Source organism: Panicum virgatum, chromosome 2N, assembly GCF_016808335.1.
Source record: "Panicum virgatum strain AP13 chromosome 2N, P.virgatum_v5, whole genome shotgun sequence".
NCBI classification, from domain to species: Eukaryota; Viridiplantae; Streptophyta; class Magnoliopsida; order Poales; family Poaceae; genus Panicum; species Panicum virgatum.
In genome coordinates, this window is record NC_053146.1 from 7,955,144 (window position 1) to 7,982,248 (window position 27,105).

Here is a 27,105-nt window from a genome sequence, read left to right on the forward strand (position 1 = left end):
GCCTATATATGACGGTCTAAATGTATAAGCTGAAGTAATCAATCAGACCTGATGCAAATAAATGAGCAGCATACAATTTTGGTCTGATATAGCAGTCCATACTCCCAATGACATGGATAAAAAATATGCAGATGCCATACTGATCGGACACATGCTAACATAAATGTGGAAGCTGGTCAATAGTTAAGCCAGTATTCAAAAGGAGGTACAACCTTAATAAAGTAATTTGATTAGACTGAAATCCAATTATAAATTGTATACATAGGCAGACTTCTGCAAGCCTGCACATGAATTTCTTTAATCTATTTTTTTACTACCATTGATTTGAAGCTTATATATTGGAAGTAAGCATGGTGGTACTGAGGCAAAGAAGGCAATGGACCCATGCATGTTGTCATATAAGGATTTGTCAATTGTGTTAGTAGTAGATCAGAAAAACTTACACTGATTAGTTAGCATATGGAAGAGCAATTGGAATAATGAATAATGATGCCCTGTTTGTAGAGGCCACTCATCCTGCACATCAGATCCAAACGTGGCATTGGCTTTCTATTGGTTCACATACATCCCTGATATCTCACATGGAGTTACGAACTGACGAAGGAACAAAATAAACTTGTTAACGCAAGATGTCATGGAGGCATGTTACTTTAGGCCCTTCGTTAGCCATTTCCCATTTCCATGTATTTCCCTGCTTCAAATTTGTAGCCATTCGTACCCTATGAAGCTACAACTGCGAGCTTTCTGGATATGTACCACCTTATGTACCTAAGTTAGGAACCAGCACTTGCTCAGGCCTAAATTATATCAGCGTCCAATTGCATGAACAGACCTACTGAACCAAACATATTGCACTGAAATACCCACCCGCACAAAGATGAAATCGCTGGGGATAAACAATTTAGCAGCAACGATACTGCATCTCAGCATTTGATTACCAAACCCACCAGAAACGATAAAGCTCGCATCTTACCATGTACTGCCTAGAAACCATGGGGAAGGAAAGGCGTGAGAGGTGCAAAAGGCAAACCTGGGATCCATGGCACGGAAGGAAGAGGGGCGATTAGCTAGTGCAGCTGTGCTAGAGCACCCCTCAACGGCCACAGCATGGAGCATCAGGATCTGTTTGGGCGGAGGGGGTAAGGGAGATGAGCATGTGAGTAGAGTCGGAGGGCTGAGCAAACCCATCGGCCACCAGCACGCCGCCAGTCGGATCCCCCGCCGGCGGCGGGGCGGAGCGGACGGCGGGGGTCGGAGGGGCGGCGGCGGTGGGGGTCGAGAGGTAGGGGAGCCCGGGAGGGGGCGGCGGCCGGTGGCGGGGGAGGAAGGTAAGGGACAGAGGAAGGCGACCAGCAGCGGGCGGCAGCGGGAGATGCTAGGGTTAGGGTTAGAGGCAGGGGAGGCCAGGGGAGGAAGGTGCGCGGGGCTGGGGGTGGACGGGAGCGGCGCGACCCACTCACAGCGACATCGGCGTGGGCAAAGGACTGAACCGCCAATCCATGGCTCGCGTCGGACGGCTTCCCTCCAACGCGTGTCGCTCGGAGAGGCTCCGTGCGCTCTCAGCACTCCCCTCCCACGGCGTATATGATATAGAGTATATACATAGTGCATCTGCATGATAGTACAGAGTACATATTACTGAAAGGTGACGTGCAATAATAATTGATATGGTCACCTCTGACTCTTGACTTCGATTTTTCTTATTCAACAACAGAGAAAATCACCCAAATAGGTGGAAGCTTTCGTTCATCAATTGTATGGAGTACTGTACATATTATTTTCTCTGCTAACTCCTAGCCATGGAACCGGTGACCACAGGATGCTGATTGCTCAAGATCGCCTCAACTGTAAGCAATCAATGATCTTCCCTATTAAATAGTCACCCGTGTAACACGTATAATCAATACTAGAAAACGGGCCAAAGGTCCTGGCCAAAGTTACCAGCAGCTGTTGTAACCGGTACTAATGCCACGCATCAGTACCAGCTGCAAAAGCAGCTGGTACCTTTGGCCAGCGGCGATCAAAGGTAAGGGGTTTGGTACCGGGTTAAAGCATCACCCGGTACCAAAACCCCAGTATAGGCAACGGTTAGTGCTACCAACCGGTACCAAAAGAATAAGGAGGAATAGGTACCGGTTGGTGGCACCAACCGGTGCCTAAAGAGCGGACAATGGCATCGGGTTTTGCCATGACCCGGTACTGCCACGTGCCCACCACAAAGGCACCGGTTGGTAACATCAACCGGTGCCTATGCCTATTGTTTGGCACCGGTTGTTGAGCACCAACCAGTTCCTTTAGTCTACGCCTATAAATACCCCAACCCCTCCTCCCTCCAAACTACTGTGAACTCACTGTTCATGGCAGCTGAGTGAGGGGAGGGGAGGCAAATTTTTGTTTTTTTTAAAAAAAGGTTAGTTATTTTTCTCCATAACTTAGCAATTGGTTTTTAGAAGCAGTTATCACTTAATTTAGTTTATACATGTGATAATTATTTTTAGTTGTAGCATCTTATTGTAGTTATATGGGTTATCAATTTATTTGATATGTGAATACTATCAAATTATTGTATTTATATGTTTTATCAATTTATATGATAATTGAATAGTATCTATTTATTATAATTATATGCATTATCAATTATATATTTGAATTCAAATTTTGTATGGAAATATTATCAATTACGTATGCAAGAGGGCTTTATTTAGTTCCCTTCAAAATTCCAAAACTTTACAAGATTCCACATTCGAGATGCATGCTGCGCCAATTCGAGACCCACAGCTCAGCTAGGCCTACCACTGCTGCGCTGCAGCGTGCACGTCTACAAGAAAAAAACATTATCCTGCCAGTGCCATTAATACAGCCAGAATTATCGTGCCAAAGAGAATCGTTGCACAGACGATGATCCCAAATCCTCAACGCTCTAGGCAGACAAACCAAGGTCCATATATAGAAATAAAGTTTTTTACCCCGTCATGCAGCCAGAAGGCCACAACGTCGTTTCTTGTACAAAAATATAAAGTTGCATATAGAGAAATAAAGTTTTTACACAGTCATGCAGTCAGAAGGCCATATGTATCGTTATAATTTTGAAGTTAAGTTTTATTAATAGCGTATTCAATGTTAGTTACAAATTGTAAAGCGAACCATTATTCGCAGTGGAGGATGACACAAGTATTCTTTTAGCCGAAGAGGAGCCTCCTTACGCATGTCATGATCATAATGAAGGGACGATTGTAAATCGAACCATCGTTAATATTCCCTTAGTTGAATGATTATGTCCTCTAATATTTTTTGTGAACATTATCAGATTTTTATGCAATTACCCGATTTATTATGCAATTATCTGATTTATTGTGCATTTAAATGATTTATTATGCAATTATCTGATTTATTGTGAATTTAAATAATTTATTACGCAATTATCTGATTTATTGTGCATTTAAATAATTTATTATGCAATTATTTGATTTATTATGATTTATTATGCAACTAAAAAGATTAATTATGCACCTAAATGATTTATTATGCAATTAAATAGATTAATTATGCACCTAAATAATTTATTATGTAATAATTAGAATTATTGAGCATTTACATGATTTATTATGCAATTATTTGATTTATTATGATTTATTATGCAACTAAAAAGATTAATTATGCACCTAAATGATTTATTATGTAATAATTGTAATTATTTTGCATTCAAATGATTTATTGTTCAATTATTTGATTTATTATGATTTATTACGTAATTAAAATCGATTTTGCAAATAACCTATTGTTACCGGTTGGAGGTTTCAACCGGTACCAAAGTTCTAGCAAAAAAATGGGGCGCGCGGGAGTCGAACCCGGGCCTCGGAGATTAGAAAACTTAGGTTTACCACTGCGTTACACGGTGCTTTCGATAAATTTGGCGGCAAAAGCTTTAAAGTACAAACATTTCAGCAGCCTTAGGCACCGGTTTTTATTTACTAACCAGTTCTTTAGGCACTTTTCAACTCCCACCCATTGTAGCCCTAAGGTACCGGGTGGAATTATCACCCGGTACCTTTGGGGCACCTTAGGTACCGGGTGGTTTCAAACCGGTGCCTTGGCCCTCAAAGACACTGGTTGATATTATCACCCGGTACCTTAGGCCTTCGATGTATATAAGGTCGTGCCCTGTTTTCTTCTCTTCTTCCTCACTTCTTCCTTCCACACACTGCGCCGATCGTCCTCCGCCTCCTCCTCCGATGCCGATCGTCGTCCGCCGCCCCCTCCGCGCCGCGCCCGGTCGTCCCTTGGCACGCCGACTCGACGCCGCCGCCATTCCTCCACCGACGCGCCTCCTCGACGGCCCCGCGCGGCCCTTTTGTTCGGTGCACCCCCTCGACGCCGCCGCCCCCGCCGCCGCCATTCCCCTTGGCGCCTCCTCTGCACGCCTCCTCGACGCCGGCCTCCCCTGCGTGCCTCCTTGATGCCGGCCGCCTCGACGCCGCCTCCCCTTCAGCCGCCGCCGCCCTCTCGCCGTGTCGACGCCGCCGTCCTTTCGACTTCCGCCGCCCCCCCTCACCGTAAGTGCAGGCCGGCCGGCCGGCCGGGTCACCAGAGCTTCGCTGCCCCTTTTTTATTTTATGACAATTGTAGATAATTAGAGGTAATTGTAGATAATTAGAGAGAATTGTAGATAATTAGAGACAATTAGTAGAGAATTAGTGGAGAATTAGAGAGATTTAGTAGATAATTAGTAGAGAATTAGTGGAGAATTAGAGAATTAGTAGAGAATTATTAGAGAATTAGTAGAGAATTAGAGGTAATTGTAGATAATTAGAGAGAATTAGAGATACTTAGATAATTAGAGAGAATTAAAGTGTTTGTGTTATTTGATATAATTAGTAGAAATTATTTAGAGATACGATCCCTTTTCTATTTTTTTCTTAGTGAACTTTGGAAATTCATAAGAATTTGTAAAAAAATTAGAAAAATACAAAACTAATTTTGTTATTTTCCTTGTGAGTAGATCTACATGATGATGTTGTGAGTTTGTTTTGAAACCTTGTGTAGCTAGTTTTAAAAATAGGAGTAACATATAGTGCATTTCATTGGGGAGCACTAGTGGTGCTACCGGAGCATTAGGGGGGCCAGGCCCCTGCACGCCCCCCCTTGGCTCCCCTTGCGTCCCGCACGCACTGCCCTGCTAGCCCCGCGCGCCGCAGAAGCTAGTGCGCGCTCGTGGTGGGTTGGGCTGGAATAGCTGGATCGGGTGTGTAGGAGGTCGGTTGGGTGTAGAATTTCATTCTACACAGCTAGGGTGTAGAATAGCGCTGTTCTATATATATATGTGTATATATATATGTATATATATATATGTATATATATACTCATATATATAGGAACGTATCATGTGCAAACTTTAATTTTTATGAAAATTTGTACAAATCACAATAAAAAAATCATCTAAATTCACTAAAAAAATCACATAGGTAGATGATATGATGATACACAACTTTGTAAAATATCTTGTCCAAACTCGACTTTGTCTGTGAGATATAAAAATAATAAATTTCTAACAAATTATTTGTACAGCTTTCTGGCTTGAAATTTATTATTTTTATATCTCACAAACGAAGTCAAATTTGGATAAGATATTTTACAAAATTGTGTACCATCATATTATCTATATGTGTGATTTTTTTGGTGAATTTAGACGATTATTTTATCGTGATTTGTATAAGTTTTCATGAAATTGTGGTTTTCACCAGATATGTTCCATATATATATATATATATATATATATATATATATATATATATATATCTCGTTTTTCAGTCGTACGAACTAGGTGGTAGGCATGTGCATCAAGTAGAAAGTTTGCACGCGAACAGAAAAGTCAGGCTATGTGATTTGACATTGGGAGCAAAATGGTCAGTTATTTCAATCTTATTAATCTCAATAACAGTCTAGTCTAACGGATTTCCTCATCATTTCCAAAAGAATATCCGACTTCCAAGCCTTGTTTCTGTTAAGTGTATATCAGAGCTTTGACATCCAGGAGTTTTGTGTTATGATCTCTCTAAAACTCAGCATCATATCTTGCTTGATTTCGACTCACCGGTTACATAAATGAAACTAATGCGGAATCTATTCCAAACAGCATACAGATATATTCATTCGGTATCTTTCTTTGCTGTTGACTAATTAAGCAAAATGGAAGCCGAAGTATCAGAGATAGCAGTATCACTAGTAATTGGTATTCACTACTGGAAAACGGGCTATGGGAACCGGTTGGAAATGGCCTTAGGCATCGGTTTTCCAACCGGTTCCCGCCAACCGAGACCAATGGCCTCGCCTTAGGACACCAGGTATTTAACCCGGTGCCTTAGGCACCCATTGGTACTAGTTGGAAAGTCCAACCGGTATCAAAGAGGTTACCACGCTGACGCAAGGTGGCAGCCCCTTTGGTATCAGTTGGTCTTTCCAACCGGTACCAATGATCTTTTCCTTTTTTTCCAAATCCAGTTTTGTTTGTTATATTTATTACTATTTATTCTTTTATACTTGCTAAACGCACTCGAGCTCTACAGTACTACACGTTCATTGGTCGTTCGTGTTCGTTTTCAGAGAATATTTGAAACTAACTAAAAGTGAAATGCGAGCATATAATTAAGCTAATTAGATTAACTAATATATTTACAAATATACAAACATCAAGGCATCACGTTTAAAAATATTTACAAATGTACAAGTCATGTTTGTAGTCCAACTACTAGTCCCCTCAGGAGCTCGATGGAAGTCCTCTATGGATGTGACCGTCGTGGTAGAACTCGCCTATAGGATTCAAGATCTCGTTCAAAATGAATCCGGCGAGCTGCTCGCACACGGCATTGATCCGATCAGTAGAGTAACATTCATCCCCCATTTGAGACATCTATCATTTAGAAAAAAAGGATTAACATCATGTGCGTTAGTATAATTATGAAAATGTACTAGTGAACGGTTTGGACGTACTCTCGTGTTCTCATCAGTAGTCGTCCTGCATGGAGTCATGATGTGCAACGCATATGTAGTACCCGCACCAATCAGTTCCTTGTTGTTGTCTCGCACACTTAAGGAGAAACAAATAAATTACTCAATTTAGAATAATTTGGGATTATATACTTAACTAGACAAATCTTTGAGGATCAACATACCGGATAATCCATTTTAACGTTCAGTTCGGGCCTCCATTGACCACGTCCTTTGTTATTTTTCACAATTTTTTTTCCAAACCCTGCACTCAAAGTTAAGTTTGATATTCAGTAATTATTATTAACAAAAAAAGAATTTGATTGTGCAAACTGAACTTACCTGTTCAAGGGGTCTATGATATGTTGGATTGCGGACTTTGGATTTCTCATTGAGTCAAAGACTATAAGATTGCCGGTCTCTACGGAAAGTATGAATAAAATCTAATGATAACTTCAGATATAGATAGGATATATATATACATGCATTAGACGACTTAGTATTTATTTAGTAATATAATAGAGGATTGAGTCGACCAAGACTTACTCAAAGTTGTATGGTATGAATATATAGGATTTGTAATTTGGGGGTTATTGCGTCTTTACCCCTGTTTTGAACCTCAATTGCGATTTTACCCTCCTTTTTCTTTACTTTGCATTTTTGCCCCTACTGTTCCACTACGAAGCTTCCGTTTACCTCTGGAGTTGACTCCGTTAGTTGCATTGAGAGTTTAAGAGTTTTAAAAAAATAAGAAAACTCTTCGTAATACAGTAAAAAGACCAACATACCCCTTATCTCTTGAATCCCTTATCTTTCACCGTGTTGTCTATCTATTCATCTGAGCCACCCACGAACCCTAGATCTAACTTGCAGGCGAGGAGCGGCTGAGCGGCGGGGCGGCGCCGAGCGCACGTGCAGGAGGCCGCGCCGCGCAGGAGGAGGGGACCCGCGGGGGCCACGCGGAGGCCGGCACCTCGCCTCGCCTCTCCTCGAGGGTAGGGCGCGAGCCACGCGAGCAGGGGCCCGCGGAGGGCGCGCAGAGGCCGCGCCACACAGGAGGCAGGGCCCGCGGAGGCCACGCGGGAGGCCGGCGCCTCGCCTCGCGTGGAGGGCGCGAGCGGGAGACCCGCGGGGAGCGGCGCTGAGCAGGAGGCGGGGGCGCGCGCGGGTGCCACGCTCGAGGGGGCGAAGCATGCGCTGCAGCCATGGATCCAGAGGTCAGGGATGTGGAGTTGGTGCTCAGGTACTATTTTTCGATTTTTGACTGTCTATCGTACAAATGTGGGACGAAATAATCTTGGGATTTAGACAATTGCACTAATTTTCTTCAATTGCTCTGATTTGTAGGCCAAATCAGATGAGTTTGAATCTTGTTATAAGGGTTCGATCATTCTTCAGTTTGCCTGATGGGGGACCAAAAACATGGATGCAGGGTAGAACTTTGCCAACTCAAACGATTGACATCCATAACTATAGTTTGCTGCACTTGGTTGATTTCATAGCTGAACACTATATGTGGGGTTCAAAACAGCACATTACTTTGTTGCGTGAGTCAGAATATACTATGGAGATAAAGTCTGATGAGGAATTGTTTGAGTGGTTTTAACTTAATCTAGACAAGGGAGTAGTTCGGATTAATGCTCAGATCAATGATTTTGAGGGCCCATTGCAGTGTTCGCCAATGAAACGTAGGTGTCACCCATATGTAAGAAATAAAGCACCCACCACCACCAATGAAAGAGCCACTGAGACACCTATCAATGAGAGCTGCCCCAATGAGAGAGTCACATCCACAAGTAATAAAAGGAGAGGCACCAAATGTAAGGGAAAAGGTGGAGATGATGATGATGATGATGATGATGATGATGATGGTGTAGGAGTTGATGAAGAGGGCATATATTCTGACACTGATTCGCTTACAGCGCCAAGTGATAGCAGCTATGATAGTGATTTGTCTGCATCATCTGACTCTGATGATGATTGCTCTGACACTGAGTTTGATCCTAATGGTGAAGTTGTTGACAATGATGATGAATATGACCCTCCTTCCTTTTCATATGATGTTGCTGATCCAAATATTGATGTAAATGTGGTGTTTCCAGATGTGGATCAGTGCAAATCTGTAGTTACTCATCATGCAATCTTGCATGACCATGCCTTTGAGATTGTGAAAAAGGACAAGAGCAGATTTAGAGCTAAATGCAAGAGAGCCAACCAGGGCTGCAAGTGGACGTTTTTTGCATCAACTAGTACGAAATACATTGGCTGCAAGGTAATTAGCATCATTTTTCTGTCATTTTCAGCAAGCAATTAGCACCATTTTGCTGTCATTTTCAGCAAGCAATTAGCACCATTTTGCTGTCATTTTCAGCAAGTAATTAGCACCATTTTTCTGTCATTTTCAGCAAGCAATTAGAACATTTTACTGTCTTTTGTTGCAGGTTAAGACAAATGGACCAAAGCATACTTGTGGTTCTTTCAACAACTGTGGTGAAACAATGGTCTCAAACAAATGGGTGGCTGAAAGAGTGGTGGATTTATTGCGGGATGACCCTGAAATGGGACCAAGTGAATTGCATAGTATGCTGCAAAAAAAGTACTCCATAGATATTCCATATCATAGAGTTTATAGAGGCAAACATAGAGCAATGGACACCATATATGGCAAGTGGGATGATAGTTACGACTTGCTACCGACCTATCAAGCTGAACTTCTCAGAGTTGTACCTGGAAGTATTGTTGAGCTAGACACCGAAAAAGATGACAATGGTGATTTCTGTTTCAGCAGGTTCTTTGTTGCTCTCAAACCATGCATTGGTGGATTTTTGCAAGGTTGTAGACCCTACATTGCCATGGATGCCACACACTTGACAGGAAGGTCTAGGGGTTAGTTGGCAGCAGCAGTTGCAGTGGATGGTCACAAATTGGCTATTTCCAGTGGCTTATGGTGTGATTGAGACCGAGTCTACAAAAAGCTGGACTTGGTTTGTTAATAACTTGAAGAAGGCTATTGGTACTCATCCTGGTCTTGTCATTAGTACAGATGCGGGCAAAGGTATAGAGGTGGCTGTATATGATGTATACCCTGGAGTTGAGCATAGAGAATGTATGAGACACTTGTGGAAGAACATGAAGAAGAATGGGTATGGTAGTGAGCTTTATGGTAAGAATATGTGGTGTGCTGCCAAGAGCTTCACAATTGATAAGTTCAACTACTTCATGGGCAAGATAGAGGAGAAAGATCCTAGTGCACTTGAGTGGTTGGATGAGCATCATCCATTTGTTTGGAGTAGAAGCAAATTCTATGAAGATTGCAAGGTAGATTACATCAACAATAATCTTTCTGAAAGTTTCAATAGTTGGGTGTCAAAAACCAAGGATTTTCAGATTGTTGAGATGCATGACAAGATAAGACAAATGATCATCAAGAAAATGGTTTTGAGGGCTAAAATTGGTAGAAAAATGTCAGGATACATCATCCCAGCTATCATCAATGCTCGAAATGATAAAACCAAGACTATTAAGGACCATGAGGTGTTGATATGTGGGGCTGGAACAGCAAAAGTAACAGTGAACAGATTCAGACATGCAGTTAATTTGGAACAAAAGACATGTACTTGTAGAGCTTGGCAAGTGACTGGAAAGCCCTGCACTCATGCTCTAGCTTTTATTGCTAGGCTTAGCAGGCATGCAAAGATGGATGAATTTATTGATGACTACTTCTCTGTTGATAGGTTTAGGAAGGCATATGCAGGTACTTTCAATCCTATGACATCTAAGGATAGTTGGCCACGTGTTGATTTAGGCTACAAAATCAAGAAACCTAAATTGAGAAGGAAACCGGGCAGACCAAGATAGAATGAAGTCATATGATGAGGCTGGCACTAGCAAAAAGAGGAAGCCATGTTCTGAATGTAATGAACTAGGCCACATAGCCAAGCATTGCCAAGGAGGTCTCACTGCTAGTTAAAAGAGGAAGCTTTCAGCTTCACAAAATGGATCATCTTCACAAACCTCAGGGTGAGTGGTGGATTTCTAGCTATTTCTATTTTTTTCCTACTTTATGTTGTCAAACTGTTAATTGAACATCTTTCTATGCTTGTGTGAAGTGCAAGTGCAACAGAAAAAGGGAGAGGGAGTGGAAGAGGAAGAGGAAGAGGAAGAGGAAGAGGAAGAGCAAGAGCAAGAGGAAGAGGAAGAGGAAGAGGAAGAGGAAGAGGAAATCCAAGTGAAAATGAAACTGGAACCGAAAATGCTAGAGGAGGAAGGGGAAAAGGAAGAAGGGGAGGATCAGGAGGGTGATTGGCTCAATTGTTAGGAATAGATGCATGAATGTGATGCAGTCACCTCTCATCATGTAATATACCAGTCGATTTTGTTGGACACCTATGTTGGGATGTGATCTCATGGTGCTTCTTTTTTGGATATGTATGATGGGGGGTTCTGATTTGGTGCTACATCTCTTTTGGATATGTATATATGATGGGATGTTATCTATCTACTATCAACATATATGCATGTGGTTTCAACTTAATTTTGTATGTCAGGTTGCTGTCCAAATTTCTGTCAAATACTTGTTCATATTCTTATTGAAATTCTGCTGAAATATAATGAAAACAGGGGTATATTCACAAAGTTCTAAAAAAAGTAGGGGTATATTTGCAAGGGTAAAATTGTCTTCTTTAACACCGTTAACTGCTGTTCACGGAGTAGGGGTAGAATGAGTGTTCATTTGCGAACAGTAAGGGTAAAAATGCAAAGTCAAAAAAAGTTGGGGTAAAATCGCAATTGGAGTTCAAAACAGGGGTAAAAACACAATTGCCCCTTGTAATTTTGCCTAGTCAACGAATCGTACATGTTTTGGCACGTTTCCTTGTAATTTTCGTTGAGCACTTTCTGGTTGACTAGCAAAGGAGACATGAAGTCGATCTGATGGTGCCATCCATGTTTTCGGCTTCTTTGGGTCTCGTGTCTAAACGATACAATAGAAATTTTATAATGCACACATATTATTATGTTCTTGTTAATAAAAAGTATTAATGTAGAGGTAAGTGATACTTACAAAACCCAAATGGTGATGATAGAGGCGTCGAGAGCTTGTCGATGGTAAATGTGATATAAATTTTTGAAGTACACCCAGAAGTCGTCCTCCCCGCGGAAGAAATCATAGTCACGATACTTGACTCCAAACATTTTCCCTTCGTCATTCGACATTCGCAGGTACCATCTATGCAAATTGAACATCTGCGTGCCTAGACTTTTCTCCTCTTCCTCAGTGACAAAAGGTTTTCCATGCTGGAATGGAGTAAGAACGGGAGCGACAGGGATTTCCGTCTCCACTCGGCCCGTTGCCTCCTCTAGCGTTAATCCAGTTTCAGAAAGAAATATCGTGGCCTGTAGGTCCGCTTGGAGTTGTACGTCCGTCGGGTGTAGGAGTGACAACCCTGGCACCCGGAGGGGCTCGAGTTCTTTTTGTTGTGTGCCATGCTGAGGAATGGTCTTGCCACATTTTTTCTTCACATTTCTCACCTTGTGTTCCTTTGTTAGAGTACGTTCATAGTCCGAGGGTAAGCTTTTCGGTTGTGGTGGGTTGTCTAGGCTCGCGAGAAACTTTTTTCCTAATTCTAGAGGTACATTTTCCCTCGGCGGGGGGACTTTAGGCTTCAACTGTTCTTTTATATATCGAGCAGTGTCCTCTTCCAACTCCTCAGCGGTCTTCTCGTAGGTCAATTTTCTTTCGACCGTTTTCTGCTTCTTCTTTGAGGGTCCAGCCGCTGGGAGGTATGCTGTCTTTTTCTTTCCTTGTTCTGGTGCAGGAGGAGTTGGAGTACTCGTAGCCCTTTGCGCTGGCGGAGACGGTGGTGAAGGAGCTAGTTGTGGGGACGGCGGTGAGGGAGGCCGCAGAGACGGGCGATCGGTCTGCACGGGAGCCGTTGTGCTTGTAGTAAGTTTGATGTCGGCCTTGCGCCATAGAATGACCCTGTGCAGTGCGTCTCCCAATGTCTTCTCTCCATCCCCTCTAATGAAGAGCTCAAGATCCTCATTGTTTCCAACTATCTGCTCGACTGTGACGGAGGTGTAGCCAGGGGGTATCGGCCTTCCATGAATTGTAGTAGAAGGATTCAGGGGCAGGGCTGACCCGTATGTGACATGAATGGATATATTCATTGCTCGTACAAGAAGCTCACACGGTGTCGGCATGGTGACATCATCCACTGGATACCTCTGGTCATCTACTGTCGTTGGCACAATATGGGGTTGCTGTTCAGTTTGTACGTCGGGCGCCGCCGTGGATGCACAACTGCTGCGTCGCTGTGAGGCCGGGCTTATCACAACATCCGGGTGTGACCCAGCAGTGCCCCTTTGGCTTAGAGCTAGCTGCACTGCCTCATTGACCCTGGTGTCCATATGAGATTCCAAGGATGCAACCTTCCTGTTCATCTCTTCTTGTATGGCATGGAGTTTCTCTTCCTGTTCGACTTTGCTCTTTCGGTGAGTCTTGTAAGAGTAATCTCCGGCCCAAGCAACTTTCCGCGGGCTCGTCCAGGGTGTTCCGGATTCTTTAATACCCTTATCAGCTCATCATTCTCCCTTTGAGGCTGAAATGTTCCTTGTTGGGCCTCATCTATTGCAGCGACTAGATCGCGGGACACTTCTTGCATATGCTCGGCCACGACCAAACTTCCATCTAACTAGTTTAGTGTCACGCCATTAGCAAATAACCACCACTTGGATCTATTCGGCCAATCCCAAGTTGTCGGCCTGATGCCTCTATCCATAAGGTCCTGCTCCATCTTCTGCCATTTTTTAACTGACTTCTTATACCCGGCAGCCACAAGGTGGTGGCTGTACTTCTTATTTGCTGTATTCACCTTGGCCTGTTCGGATTTTTCTTGGGCTTCCTCTGATAGTTTGTATTGTTTGAACTCCTCCCAGTATGGTTTAACCTGAGGAAGATCGTCCCAGTTCGGCTCCTTATACTTTTTGATATAATTGATGTACAACTTCTTCTTGAAAGTTGCAAAGGCAAGGGCCATCTTTTTCAAGGCACATTTCTTCACAAGTTCTTGGTCAACTCCTTCAGGAAGAGTGAACATATCCTTGAGTTCTGCCCATAGCATTTCCTTTTAATGTTGAGGCACAGCGTGTTGCTGTTCTTCGGATTTGCTCGTTTTCCATAGTCTTGTGGTGATCGGAATTCTTGCCCGAACAATAACCTCACATTGGTTGACAAATTTTGTGCTAGCAGCCTCTGGAGCACTTGGACAACCCTCTGCGTCCACTTCTGTGACGACCTGTCTTCCCTCCATTTTCTTGGTTGGCTGGCATCTCCCTTTTGACTGGCTCAACGAAGTCGATGCGGACGTCGACTAAATTACAGAAAAGATATGTTAATCGCAAAACTAATCTACCGAAGTCACCATGCATATAGTTTCAAGATTCATACTGGAACATCCAGCTGTTGATTGGGCGGCGGCGCAAAGTCATCATCTTCTTCATCGGCATCTCCAGACATATTCAGTAATGAATCAATTGTCCGAGCATCTTCTTCAGCGATTGGCTGGGGGGTGTTGGCCCTCGTATCTTCATTTATTGCGTCCAACATGTATTGCCTGGCGGCCTCGTCATCACCGAAGGGGTCCATCCTTAACTGAAATCGTAAAAATGTGTTAGAGTATGTGTCCATCCTTAAATGAAGCAGGAGAATTCAATTCTTTGAACGAATATGCGTGTTTGAAAGAGAGAGAGTGTGTGTGTATGTTAGAGGGAGAGAGAGCGAGAGTGTGTGTGTGTTTGTGAGTGTGAGTGAGTGTGTGTGTGTGTGAGTGTGTGTGTGTGTGTGTGTGAGAGTGTGAGTGTGTGTGTGTGTGTATGTTAGAGGGAGAGAGAGAGTGTGTGTGTGTATGTTAGAGGGATAGAGAGAGAGAGTTAGTGAGTGTGTGTGTGTGAGTCAGTGTGTGTGTGGGTGTGCGTGTTTGTGTGTTAGTGGGACAGAGAAAGAGAGAGAGAGAGAGTTAGTGTGTGTGTGAGTCGGTGTGTGTGTGAGTGAGTGTGTGAGTGTGAGAGTGTGTGTGTGAAAGAGAGAGTGTGAGAGAGTGTGTGTATGTTAGAGGGACAGAGAAAGACAGAGAGAGTTAGTGAGTGTGTGTGAGTCAGTGTGTGTGTGTTTGTGTGTTAGTGGGACAGAGAAACAGAGAGAGAGAGTTAGTGTGTGTGAGTCAGTGTGAGTGTGTGTGAGTGAGTGTGTGTGTGTGTGAGAGAGAGTGTGTGTGTGCGTGTGTGTGAGCGAGAGACTGAGTGTTGGTGAGGAGACATCGAGAGAGCGTCGGTGGGGAGACAGCGAGAGAGCGTCGGTGACAAGGAGACAACGAGAGTTAGCGAGAGACCGATCGCCGTTAAGAAGTCGTTAAGAAGGAGAGAGCATCGTGTTTGATTTCATAATTAAGAATGAAGAATTCATAATACATAAATACATGAGTTACAGAAATACATGATAAATACATAAATACAAGCATTATTCACTCTCTATTTAAATACATAATTAAATAAAGTCTCTCTAATAACTAAATTCTATAACTAAATTATACACTATATATAATGAAAACATTGTACACTATACATAAGACTAATAATAGAAATTCTCTCTAATAACTAAATTCTATAACTAAATTATCTCTTTAATATTTTAAAAGCATGAGGTAAAGTCCATTAATGGGTTTAGAAAAAAATTATCTAAAGCTAATTACACTTCATAGAGCTCATGTCTCAAAGCTCATAAGGAGAACAATTTTAGAACTTAGTATAAAATAAAAAAAAGCTACCGAAAATCCTAGTGCCAACAATGACCAAGTTGGTATAAGCCAGTTGTTGCTACCGAAAATGCAAGTTCCAGAACCAACAAAATCAATCTGCACATTCCGACATTGAACAAACTAGAGTTTTAACTACAACATTTGAGAGGGACCCAGTAAACACAAACAAATTTGGAAACTCTTGACGGTGTAACAAGATGAAGCTCTACAATTCTATATATCAGAGGGTCCATATCAACCTGTTTTGAAAGAATATCCATTTAAAGGCATGAAGATTCATCAGCGGAGATTTTGTAGGAACCTTATTTTGTTATTTCTAAGAGCTAATTAGTAGACAATTGTATGCTGCAATTGTGTTGATTTACTTATTAGCAATGCTCTATTTGAGTAAGTATATGTGCTTGTGTATTTATCATGTCATATTTTTGTCACTCATGCCCATGACTGTTTGGCCCCCCTATATCCAAATCCTGGCTACGCCCCTGGCAGGACGGCGAGGGCGGTGGCGCGCAGGCCCGCGAGCGGCAAGATGGAGCTACCGGGCCAGCGGCGGCGGCGCGTGTGACCGCGGAGGAGCGGAGGCCGTGGCGGCGCGGCCAGCTATGAGCCGGCCAAGACAGCTGCGGCAGTGCAAGCGGCAGCTAGGCGAGGGAGCGGCCGCCCGGCAGGGAGTGGCGGCGCGCAGGCCGGCGAGGGCGGCGGCGCGCAGGCCTAGTCACCTGCGGGGAGCGGCGGAGCGGGCAAGGCGGTCGCACGGACCGGTGCGGGCCTGCGCGAGGAGAGACCGGCGGTGGATGCCACCTGCGGGGATGCTCCGGCGTGTGGGAGGCAGCCTCACGGGCTGACGCAGGCGTGCAGCATGGGGAGCGAGCATGGGCCGGCGGCGTGTGCTGCGCCGCTTGGGAGGAGGCCGCACAGGCCGGGCTCGCGCGCGCGACGACCAGGCACTAGGCGGAGGTGCTGCTGCGCGGTGGTGGCGGCCGCACGGGCCGGCGACGGAGGCTTCCTGCCAGGCTGCTGCTGCACGGGGACGTGGCCGGCTGGCCGCACAAGGCCAGCGTGGCCGCACTTGCTGCTGCAACGAGGATTAAAATTTCAAGAAAAATCTATGTGTGCTACGAATCAAGCAGCTCCGCCGTCCATCTAATCTCTCTGATTTTGTTTTGACTATTAGGTAATGGACATTTTGCCTCAGTAATTCAGCTCCTGATCTCCCACATCTCTCTACCCCCAACTGATTTTGTTCTAATTTTGGTCTCGTGGAAAAATGGAGTTTAGGGCATCTCCATAGCCAGCAAATTGGTGATTGAAATTACTGAACCATCATTGAACATCGAGATTAGTAATTGAGCTACTACTCATGTTCTAACTTTTCTCCGCTTGTTTTGCTTTGATGCAATTCAGTAATTTCAGGAAAAAATGCTAAAAAAAATCATTGATTTTGGTTGAGTGATCTCATTAATTACTGAATTCATCACCATACTTAGTTACCAATGATTTCTTGAATTACTAGAATACTAAAGTTATTGATGTTGATGGAAGCTAGGGTTCCTGATCTTCCGAAAGGTTCAGATAAGCGACGATTTGGTGGAGTCGCGACACACGTCGATCCGACTTCCGAACAACACGTTCAAAACCCCGCAATCGCAGCACCATGTCTCCTCAAGTTATCGACCGGTGGATGCACGGCCGACCTCACCAAGAAGGCTAATCTCTGCCTGTGAATCGAAGAACACAAGCAAGAACACGAAAGGATGCAGCCAAATTGCAGATGTATGATTAAACTCACGAGTTGGGGTCTCACAAACCGTTGAACGGCGAAACTATTCTTGACAGATTAATCTAAGCAAAACCTAAACCCTAATGATGAGGCGGCGGCTGTTTATGAAGCCCCTAGGGTCGTGGCTAGACCCCCTGGTCGACACCCTAGTGGACCACACTTGAAACATGGCCCAAAGGCCAAAATACGGCGACGCAGCGCCTGAGACAGATTCTGGACGTCCACTTGTTTCGAGGATTCCCGTTGACTCAGGCCTCATTTGGACATGGGACCGGTGCCATTGGAAGGTCTATGAAATTCTGTTTCCATCCATATATAGAACGTCCAAATCCGAGCCCGTATGCGGCCTCGGCGTCCGTTTTACTTCAGACAGATCCTGGACTCCGAGGTGGACTCAAAGTTGAGTTGTATTGGGCCTCTAACTGGACTTGGCCGACCTTGCTGGCCCCTCCACGCCTCCAAGCCCCTCTCCAACATCATTCTCATCATCTCCATGGTTCCTAACAATAATTAAATCATTAGGTACCAATTTATTCTCAAAATCATATAAAATGGCATTAGAAATGAGCTCACCAATAAAATTGACTATCGTGCTTTAGCTCTCGTGATCGGAACTAGCATGTCCTGTGAAGGAGTCTTGGTTGTATCCGAAGGAGTGATGTCCTCATCATCCTTCCCCTCTTGAATTGGAGTCGTCCTCGACTCAAGCTCATCTTCTTCTTCCATGTACGGCCTCAATTCTAGGAACATGCTCCCCTTATACTCAACTTTATGGTTGTATCCCGAAGTTTCATATTCTCATCATTCTCCTCTTCTTGACAGCAAACCGACCTCGGTTTGATCAAGGGTATGTGGAAATTGTCCATCTTTATGGAGGCACAAGGACCGATTGTGGTGCTTGGATGTGACAACGAACAATGCTCCCCTTCTTGTGATCCATCCTGTTTCTTAAAAACAAAACTAGGAGCACTTGACATGACATGTTCAATGTTAGTAAAGCAAGCTAGTTGATTACTTTGGGGCATGACAAAAGGATCCTTTACATCTGAAGAAATATAAACTCCACGCACCATATACATACCATTATTATCATATTTGCCCATAGCATGAAATTTGTTTCTTTTGAACAAAGAAAATTCAGTTTTGGAAAATATTCTCCTCTCTGCAGTTTTTAGATCACAAAGAAAATCCAATTCAATATAACCCAAAGTATTTAGAGAAGACAACAATTTCAGTTCATCGTTTTTAGAGGTAATGGGAATCAAATGTTTAATTTCAGCACAAGTATTGTTCCCTTTCACTCGTTGTGGCAAAGGTATAAGTGAAACATCAACACACAACTCATGTTTATCACAAAGATTAGTAGAAAAATCAACTTGTGACAAAGGTAAATCAAGTGTACGTTTCAAATCAGCAGGGTTGGTCGAACAATTAAGCACATCAAGAGAGTTTTTACCTGAAACATCAAACTCTTGTTTTTCTTTTGTGTTATCCTCTTCTTTGTGTGTTTGCAGAAAATTATTAGTTCCAACAAAAGGAAACACAAAATTCTCATCTTGTATCAATTCATATTTGGATGAATGTGTTGCAACATCTAAAATTTTCCATTCTCTTCTAAAAGGTTCAGTCTTTCTTCTCTCAAATCTTTCCAAATCAGCTTCTAAAATTTCAACAGCACTCAAAGGTTTAAGAATAACATTTTTACCATTATATTTGAAAGAATAATCATTAGCATTTGTATTATGCACAACATTATTTTCAAAAATCCATGGTTCACCAAATAACAAATGGCATGCTTGCATAGGTACTATGTCAAATTCTGCACTATCCTTGTAAACACCAACAAAAAATTCTATATGTGCAATCTTATTTACCTTTATGATATCACAAGAATTTACCGATTGGATGTAGTACGGAGCTGGATGTGGCTCTATGGTTAAGCCAAGCTTCTCGACCAACTCTAGACTTGCAATGTTGCGGCTAGTCTCACCATCAATAATGATAGGACAACGTCGATTCATCACAACAAAGAAAGTCTGAAACAAATTGTTGACTTGATTTTGTTCTGCCTTCTGCATTTGAGAACTGAGCACCTGTTGTGCTACAGTGCTCATATCATCCTAAAAAAGGTTAGTCACAGAAAGAGGAAGAACAAGAGATTGCTCCTCGAGTTGAGGCATCTGATCATTTGAATTCAAAACAGGAGGTGGATGAACAAATTTTTTTCTCATAAGAACTTTCATGTCATCCCAATATTGTGGTTTAACTAATGGACATAAGGACTCCCACCAAGTTAAAGCATTACCTCGCAAGAACTGGCTGCATTCTCGACCTTCCTCCGTGCACACATTTAACGAGTAGCAAATATGTTAACTATTGCTATTTCCCACTCAATGTACTCATCAACACCTACACCATCATAAGTCGGTGGATATGAATGACCTGTCATTGTAGACACAAAAATAGGAACAAACAGTGAAAGTTTCCCTAATAATGTACTACGCAAGGATAGTGGTGCCTCTCAATCAATCAACACAGCAAAATGAAACACCTTGCCAAGCTCTTACAAAGTTCTTACCAGCAAAACAAAGGATTACCTTGAAGATGTGATCCAACGATTGCAAGGGTCAAAAACTGTGTTGTCCAAAAGTAATATGTGGAGCTTGGGAGGCTAAATATATGTAGCAAGGAATATCAATAAATCAATTCAGAAATTGCAAAGCTGAAAATTAGTCCCAAGCTATAGTCTATGTCACTGGCCTAAACTCGTCTTGGACCTAGCTCAAGCAAACGAAAGATACAACCAGCCAAGGACTCAAAAGGATGCAAACACTTCTGAATTTTTTTCTTCTTTATTTTTCTTTTTTTTCTTGGTTCCTTTTTTGGTGCGGCTTTTCTACTTCTTTTTTTTCTGCACCTTTGCCTTTTCCTTTTTTTTATATATGTCAGGAAGTGCCGCTGAAAGCATCTAGGCCCTCAAGGTATGTTTCGGTGATTAATGACAACCATTATTGTGACTAATGAGTTTGTGCAGCTTAATGAAATCTTATCGCTCATTGGATCATATGTTAAAGAGGCCCCTAAATTTCATTATTCAAAAAGACGATCTCGGTATTCAACTCAAGTATATAACAAGACTAAGGATCTTTCTAGTCCTAAGTGTCGCAAGGTTGAGAAGGACACTTAGGTTAGTATAAGTTTTATAGTTTTGTAGAGGTCGCACTATTAAGAGGGGTTAAGGCCAAGTAACTTGAGCATGGACATGGTCAATAAAAAATGGATGCACACATTGGTCACTCAGGTTCTTGGAAGCTCAAACAAGTGCTATTCAGTTCATATCTCAAGAATATTTGGATTTCATTCAAGACTCAGATTAGAAAAAGCAAAATCAAGAAAAAGTCTTATCACCGGTTTAATCAACGACATCAATTTTCTATACGTCGGTTAAACGCAGTTGCTGAAGTCTGGACACAGTGTTCACCGGATTAACCGACAATGTTTAAAATTAACATCGGTTCAGTTGTCCAGAGAGTCGGTTTTTCAGGGGTTTTCAGGCTTACACTCACCGGTTAAACCGACGAAGGATTTGAGTTAGCGCTGGTGCTGTTGTCCAGAGAGTTGGTTTTTCAGTTGATCAGTGGACAACTACACACATCGGTTAAATCGATGATACGTCGGTTAAATTGCCCGAGCTATAACAGCTAGTATTTCAAATGGACAGTTTACATTCATCGATTAAACGGACGATGACTTTTGGAGGGCCGTCGGATTAACCGGCGTTGCGTACTTTTCTGGTAGCTTTTCTCCAACGGCTCTATCCACGTGAACTGCCTATATATACCCCTCCAATGGATCATTTTGAAGTCTCTTGACACTAGGCAACACTCATACACTCATTCTCTTGTTGAGAGCCAACTTGAGCTTCACATTCCACTCATTTGATCATTCAATCATCCAAGAAGCAAGGCTAAGGACTTGAGTACAGAGAAGCTTGTGTGCATCCATTCTTGGTGATCGGTTCTTTCTCAAGTGAAGGCCCTAGCTTGTTACTTTTGGTGATTGGCATCACCTAGGCGATCTTGGTGATTGAGGTGCTTCTTGCGGAGCTTGCCAAGTTGATTGTGGGAGCCCGAAGAAGATTGTACGTGGCTTGAGCTCCACCACGCCGGGATGGTGAATGGAGACTCTTAGTGAGCACCCTCGTCTTGGTGACATAGGAGGTTACAAGACTCTTAGTGAGTGTCACAATGTGGATTAGGGGTGTGTGCCAACACATTGACACCACGGGAAAAAATCCGGTCGTCTCTTGCCAACTCTTTATATTCAAGCACTTACTTTCATGCAATTTATTCATGTGCTTGACCCTAGAGATTATAACTTAGCTCTACCTTACTTAGATTTATACCTTGTTGTATCCTTTGTAGCTTGTCTAGGTTGCTTAGTTAGCCGGTTGGTGAATTGAGCCTTACTAGCATTGCATAGGTTAAGGTTGCCTTATTTTGTTGTAGAAATTTGAAAAAAGCCCAATTCACCCCCTCTTGGTCTATCTATCCTTACAATTGGTATCAGAGCCTCGTTGCTCATTTGGATCATTAGGCTTCACCGCCTAGAGCTATGGCCAAGATGGGTGGTTCGCCTCCTCACTTTGAGGGCAAGAACTTTGCTTATTGGAAAGTTCGCATGGCCACATACCTTGATGCGATTGCCCCCGAAGTGTGGTTAGCAACAAAGACCAGGTTCACCCAAATTCCCACTTCGGAACAACTCAAGTGGAATGCCAAGGCTAGAAATGCAATTTTCGAAGCCATTAGTGAGGAAGTCTTTGCTAGAGTTAATGGCATGGACTTGGCAAGTGATATTTGGAAAGAGCTCATTGAAATTCATGAAGGCTCCACCAAAGTTCATGAGCAAAAATATCACTTATTTAGAGCTAAGTATGATTCTTTTAAAATGCTAGCTCATGAAAATTGCAATGATATGTATTCTCGCTTGAATGTCATTGTCAAGGACATTAATGCGCTTGAAATATCTAAAATTGATAGTGGCTCCATCAACCGCAAGATACTCATGCTCCTTCCGTAACCCAAGTACAACATCATCAATGCTATGGTTCAAAAGGAGAATCTTGATACGATGGAAGTGGCAGAGCTTGTGGGCGAAATTCGCACTCATGAAATGGGTATTCTTGGTATGTCCGAAGAGCCACCTTCAAGCAAATCAATCGCTCTCAAGACCAAGGTCGACAAGCACCGCAAACTCAAGATGATCAAGCAAGAATCAAGCCCAAGCGATGACGAAGTTCATCATCAAGAAAGCACATCCGATGATGAAGATGATGATGGAGAACTTGCCCTCATGATGAGAAAGTTCACACGCTTGAGCGACAAGATCAATAAGAGGGGTTACAATTTTGACCCTAAAAGAAAGATGTTCCGGCGAAGAGGAGATTCCAAGAGCAAAATTTGCTACAATTGTGGAGAAAAGGGTCACATCTCTCCAAATTGCCCCAAGCCGGACAAAAGAAAGAAAGAAAGCAAGAACAAGCATCGCCATGATTCGAGCGATGATGAAGAAGATGAGATGAAGATCAAGAACAAGAAATATGGGAAGAAGAAGAGCCACGAGAAGAAGACCAAGCTCTTCCCAAAGAAGAAAGGCAACACCAAGAGAAGCTTCTTGGTGGAAAAACAAGAATGGGTGACCGATGTCTCATCAAGTGAAGAATCAAGTGATGAAGAAGACATCATCACCATTGCTCTCACAAATGAAGAACCATTGCTACCTCCACCTCCTATGTGCCTCATGGCAAAAGGTAACATAAAGGTATGTGAGGAGGATAGTGATAGTGATAGTGATGATGAGCTTGATCCAAACGAATTTGCTAACCTCATCAATGAGTATACATCCATTATCAAGAGGGAAAACGGTAAGGTCAAGCACCTTGAGAGCACTCATGCCAAGCTAGAGTTAGCTCACTCCGATTTGCTTGGCAAGTACAATGACTTGCTTAAAGAGCACAATGAGTCACTTGCACTTGCTAAGCAAGTTGAAGAGAGTCACAAGAAACTCAAGCAAGAGCATAGGGAGTTGGCTCACAAATATCAAGAGTTTGAGTTTGCCTATGAAGCAATTGACCCGAGTCTTGAGAACTCTATCAATGAAAATGTTGAAAAGGTCAATGCTTCTACTTCATGTGATGACCTACTCATTGATGCAAATGCTACTAATGTTTTGCCCAAGCTTGCTCCCTCTAGGGAAAAGGAATTGATGGATCAAGTGGCAAGCCTCAAGAGTAGTGTGGAGAAGCTCTCACGAGGAGAATACAACCACAAGGAAATTCTCTTCAACAATGCTCGTGACTATGGCAAGAGAGGTCTTGGTTCATTTCCGGAGCCAAACCAAGGCACTACTCCTTCGCCGGAGATCAAGACTAGCTTCATTAAAGAAGTTGGATCATATTGTCAACATTGCAAAGTCACCAGCCACCACACTAGGGAGTGTCCCTTGCCATCACGTCCTCTCCCTACTTTACCTAAAAATTACTCATCTATGCATCAAAATAACCATTTTCTTTTGAGTAAGGTAAAGGGCAAGGTGAAGGCCAAATTCATTGGCAAGATCACAAAGGAAGCAAAGAAGAAGCTCCCAAAGTAATTTTGGGTCCCCAAAGCTCTTGTCACACATGTGCAAGGCCCAAAGCTTGTTTGGGTTCTAAAAACTCAAAAATGATTCTCATTTGTGTAGGTGAACTATAAAACCGATTGAAAAGATTGGGTATTTGATAGCGGTTGCTCTCAACACATAACCAGCAATGATAGCATGTTCACCTCTCTTGAAGATCCCGGCGATCATGAACATGTCACCTATGGTGATAACTCAAGGGGGGAAATTTTAGGTTTGGGTAGAATAGCAATTTCTAAAGATTTATCCATTTCTAATGTCTTATTTATAGAATCACTTAGTTTTAATCTTATTTCAATTGCTCAATTATGTGATCTTGGACTAACGTGTACCTTTGACAAGAATGGTGTTGTAGTAACCCTTGAAGAAGATAAGTCATTGGCATTCACGGGGTTTAGGCATGGCAACATTTATTTGGTGGATTTCTCTTCAAAGCAAACAAGCCCCATGACATGCCTCTTCACCAAGTCATCTCTTGGGTGGCTTTGGCATAGAAGAATTGCTCATATTGGCATGAGCAACCTCAAGAAAGCCCACAAGAGAGGGATGATCACCGGCTTGAAGGATGTCACCTTTGACAAGAACAAACTATGTAGTGCATGTCAAGCCGGAAAGCAAGTTGCAACACATCATCCCATCAAGACGATGTTGTCTACCTCCAAGCCGCTCGAGCTACTTCACATGGATCTCTTTGGTCCAACCACATACAAGAGCGTTGGTGGTAACCTCTATTGCCTAGTAATCGTTGATGATTTTTCATGTTACACATGGGTCATGTTTCTAGGCGATAAGAGTGAAACTCCGGAAGTCTTCAAGACATTTGCAAGAAGAGCTCAAAGGGAGTACAACTGCCCAATTGTGAAGATCTGGAGTGACAACGGCACCGAGTTCAAGAATATGAAGATTGAAGAATTGTGCGATGAAGATGGCATCAAGCATGAGTTTTCCGCCACCTACATGCCTCAACAAAATGGAGTGGTGGAAAGAAAGAACAAAACACTGATCACTCTAGCAAGAGCAATGTTGGATGATTATGGCACGTCCGAGAGGTTTTGGGCGGAAGCAATCAATACGGCTTGCCATGCATCCAACCGAGTGTATCTCCACCGACTCCTCAAGAAAATGCCATATGAACTTATCACCAGGAAGAAACCAAACATCTCCTACTTTCGAGTCTTTGGTTGCAAATGCTTCATTTATAAGAATAAAAGGCTCGGTAAGTTTGAGAGTAGATGTGATGAAGGATTCTTTCTTGGTTATGCATCAAACTCCAAAGCATATAGAGTATTCAATCAAACCTCCGGGTTGGTTGAATAAACATGTGATGTGGAGTTTGATGAATCTAATGGCTCCCAAGAGGAGGTTATTGGCTATGACAATGTAGGTGATGAGGAGATTGAAAAAGCTTTGAAGAAGATGTCCATTGGGGATATCAGGCCGGAAGAGGTGCATGAAGGCAATGATCAAGGGGGAGGACCTTCCTCGTCTACACCAAGCACCTCCATGGCACCCCAAGTGTATGAAGATAAAGAAAAAGATGATCTACAATCTCAAGAAAGTGTTCCAACGCCAACACCCCAAGTGTACGAACAAGAAGAGCAAAATGTTCCACCACAAGCACAAGTCATCCATGATCCACCTCAACAAACATCCATGCATGTACCGCTAGTGAAGCATGGTCGTATCTCCAAGGATCATCCAATTGATTAAATCATTGGTAGTCCTTCCAAGGGAGTAAGAACTCGTTCTAAGCATGCTTCATTTTGCGAACATTACTCGTTTGTTTCTTGTATTGAACCCACTAGCATAGAGGAAGCGCTTGAGGACTCTGATTGGGTGATGGCCATGCAAGAAGAATTGAACAACTTCACCCGCAATGAAGTTTGGGTCCTTGAGGCTCCTCCGAAAAACAAGAACATCATCGGCACTAAGTGGGTCTTCCGAAACAAGCAAAATGAACATGGGGTGATGGTACACAATAAAGCAAGACTTGTGGCAAAAGGGTTTTCTCAAGTCGAAGGTTTGGATTTTGGTGAAACTTTTGCTCCGGTTGCAAGACTTGAAGCTATCCGCATTCTTCTTGCTTACTCTTCTCATCATAATATCAAATTATATCAAATGGATATGAAAAGTGCATTCTTAAATGGCTTTATTAACGAACTTGTTTATTTTGAGCAACCTCCCTGGTTTGAAGATCCGAGGAATCATAACCATGTTTATAGGTTGCACAAGGCACTCTATGGGCTCAAACAAGCTCCAAGGGCTTGGTATGAGAGGCTTTGTGACTTCCTAATCATGCAAGGCTTCAAGATCGGGAGGGTGGACACCACATTGTTCACAAAAGACGTCAACATGGATCTTTTCATTTGTCAAATTTATGTTGACGATATTATTTTTGGCTCAACTAATGATTTACTAAGCCATGAGTTTGCTACCATGATGTCTAGGGAATTCGAGATGTCCATGATCGGCGAATTGACCTTCTTCCTTAGTTTTCAAGTCAAATAATTGAAGGAAGGGACATTCATCTATCAAGAAAAATATACTAAAGATATCTTGAAGAAGTTCAAGATGGATGAATGCAAGCCGATCAAGACACCCATGGCAACCAATGGGCATCTCGACTTGGATGTGGACGGTAAACCGGTTGATCAATCCCTCTATCATTCTATGATAGGGTCTTTGCTTTACCTTACCACATCTAGGCCCGATATAATGTTTAGTGTGTGCTTGTGTGCCTGCTTTCAAGCATACCCAAAGGAATCACACCTCTCGGCTGTGAATAGGATCCTTCGGTATCTCAAGCACACCCCAAGCATAGGCTTGTGGTACCCCAAGGGTGCTAGC

The 27,105-nt window shown here is 42.9% G+C and overlaps 2 protein-coding genes across 2 annotated transcripts; one reads left to right on the plus strand and one right to left on the minus strand.

Annotated features, from left to right (window-relative positions):
* Positions 1-7,846: 7,846 nt before the first annotated feature.
* On the minus strand, positions 7,847-8,191 carry LOC120662345 (lysine-rich arabinogalactan protein 19-like). The gene has a single exon (XM_039941513.1). It carries the CDS (start codon positions 8,189-8,191, stop codon positions 7,847-7,849), a length of 345 nt encoding a protein of 114 aa, XP_039797447.1.
* A 1,441-nt stretch (positions 8,192-9,632) lies between these two features.
* On the plus strand, positions 9,633-10,842 carry LOC120662346. Its single transcript, XM_039941514.1, has 2 exons — positions 9,633-9,816; positions 9,923-10,842. Exons 1-2 carry the CDS (start codon positions 9,633-9,635, stop codon positions 10,840-10,842), a joined length of 1,104 nt encoding a protein of 367 aa, XP_039797448.1.
* The last annotated feature ends 16,263 nt before the right edge of the window (positions 10,843-27,105 follow it).

Excerpts from the sequence above, each read along its gene's own strand:
- LOC120662345 (XM_039941513.1), bottom strand. The coding sequence starts at position 8,191 with ATGGCTGCAGCGCATGCTTCGCCCCCTCGAGCGTGGCACCCGCGCGCG.
- LOC120662346 (XM_039941514.1), top strand. The coding sequence starts at position 9,633 with ATGGACACCATATATGGCAAGTGGGATGATAGTTACGACTTGCTACCG. Across the intron at positions 9,817-9,922 it reads CATTGGTGGATTTTTGCAAG|TGGCTTATGGTGTGATTGAG; the intron begins GTTGTAGACCCT and ends GGCTATTTCCAG.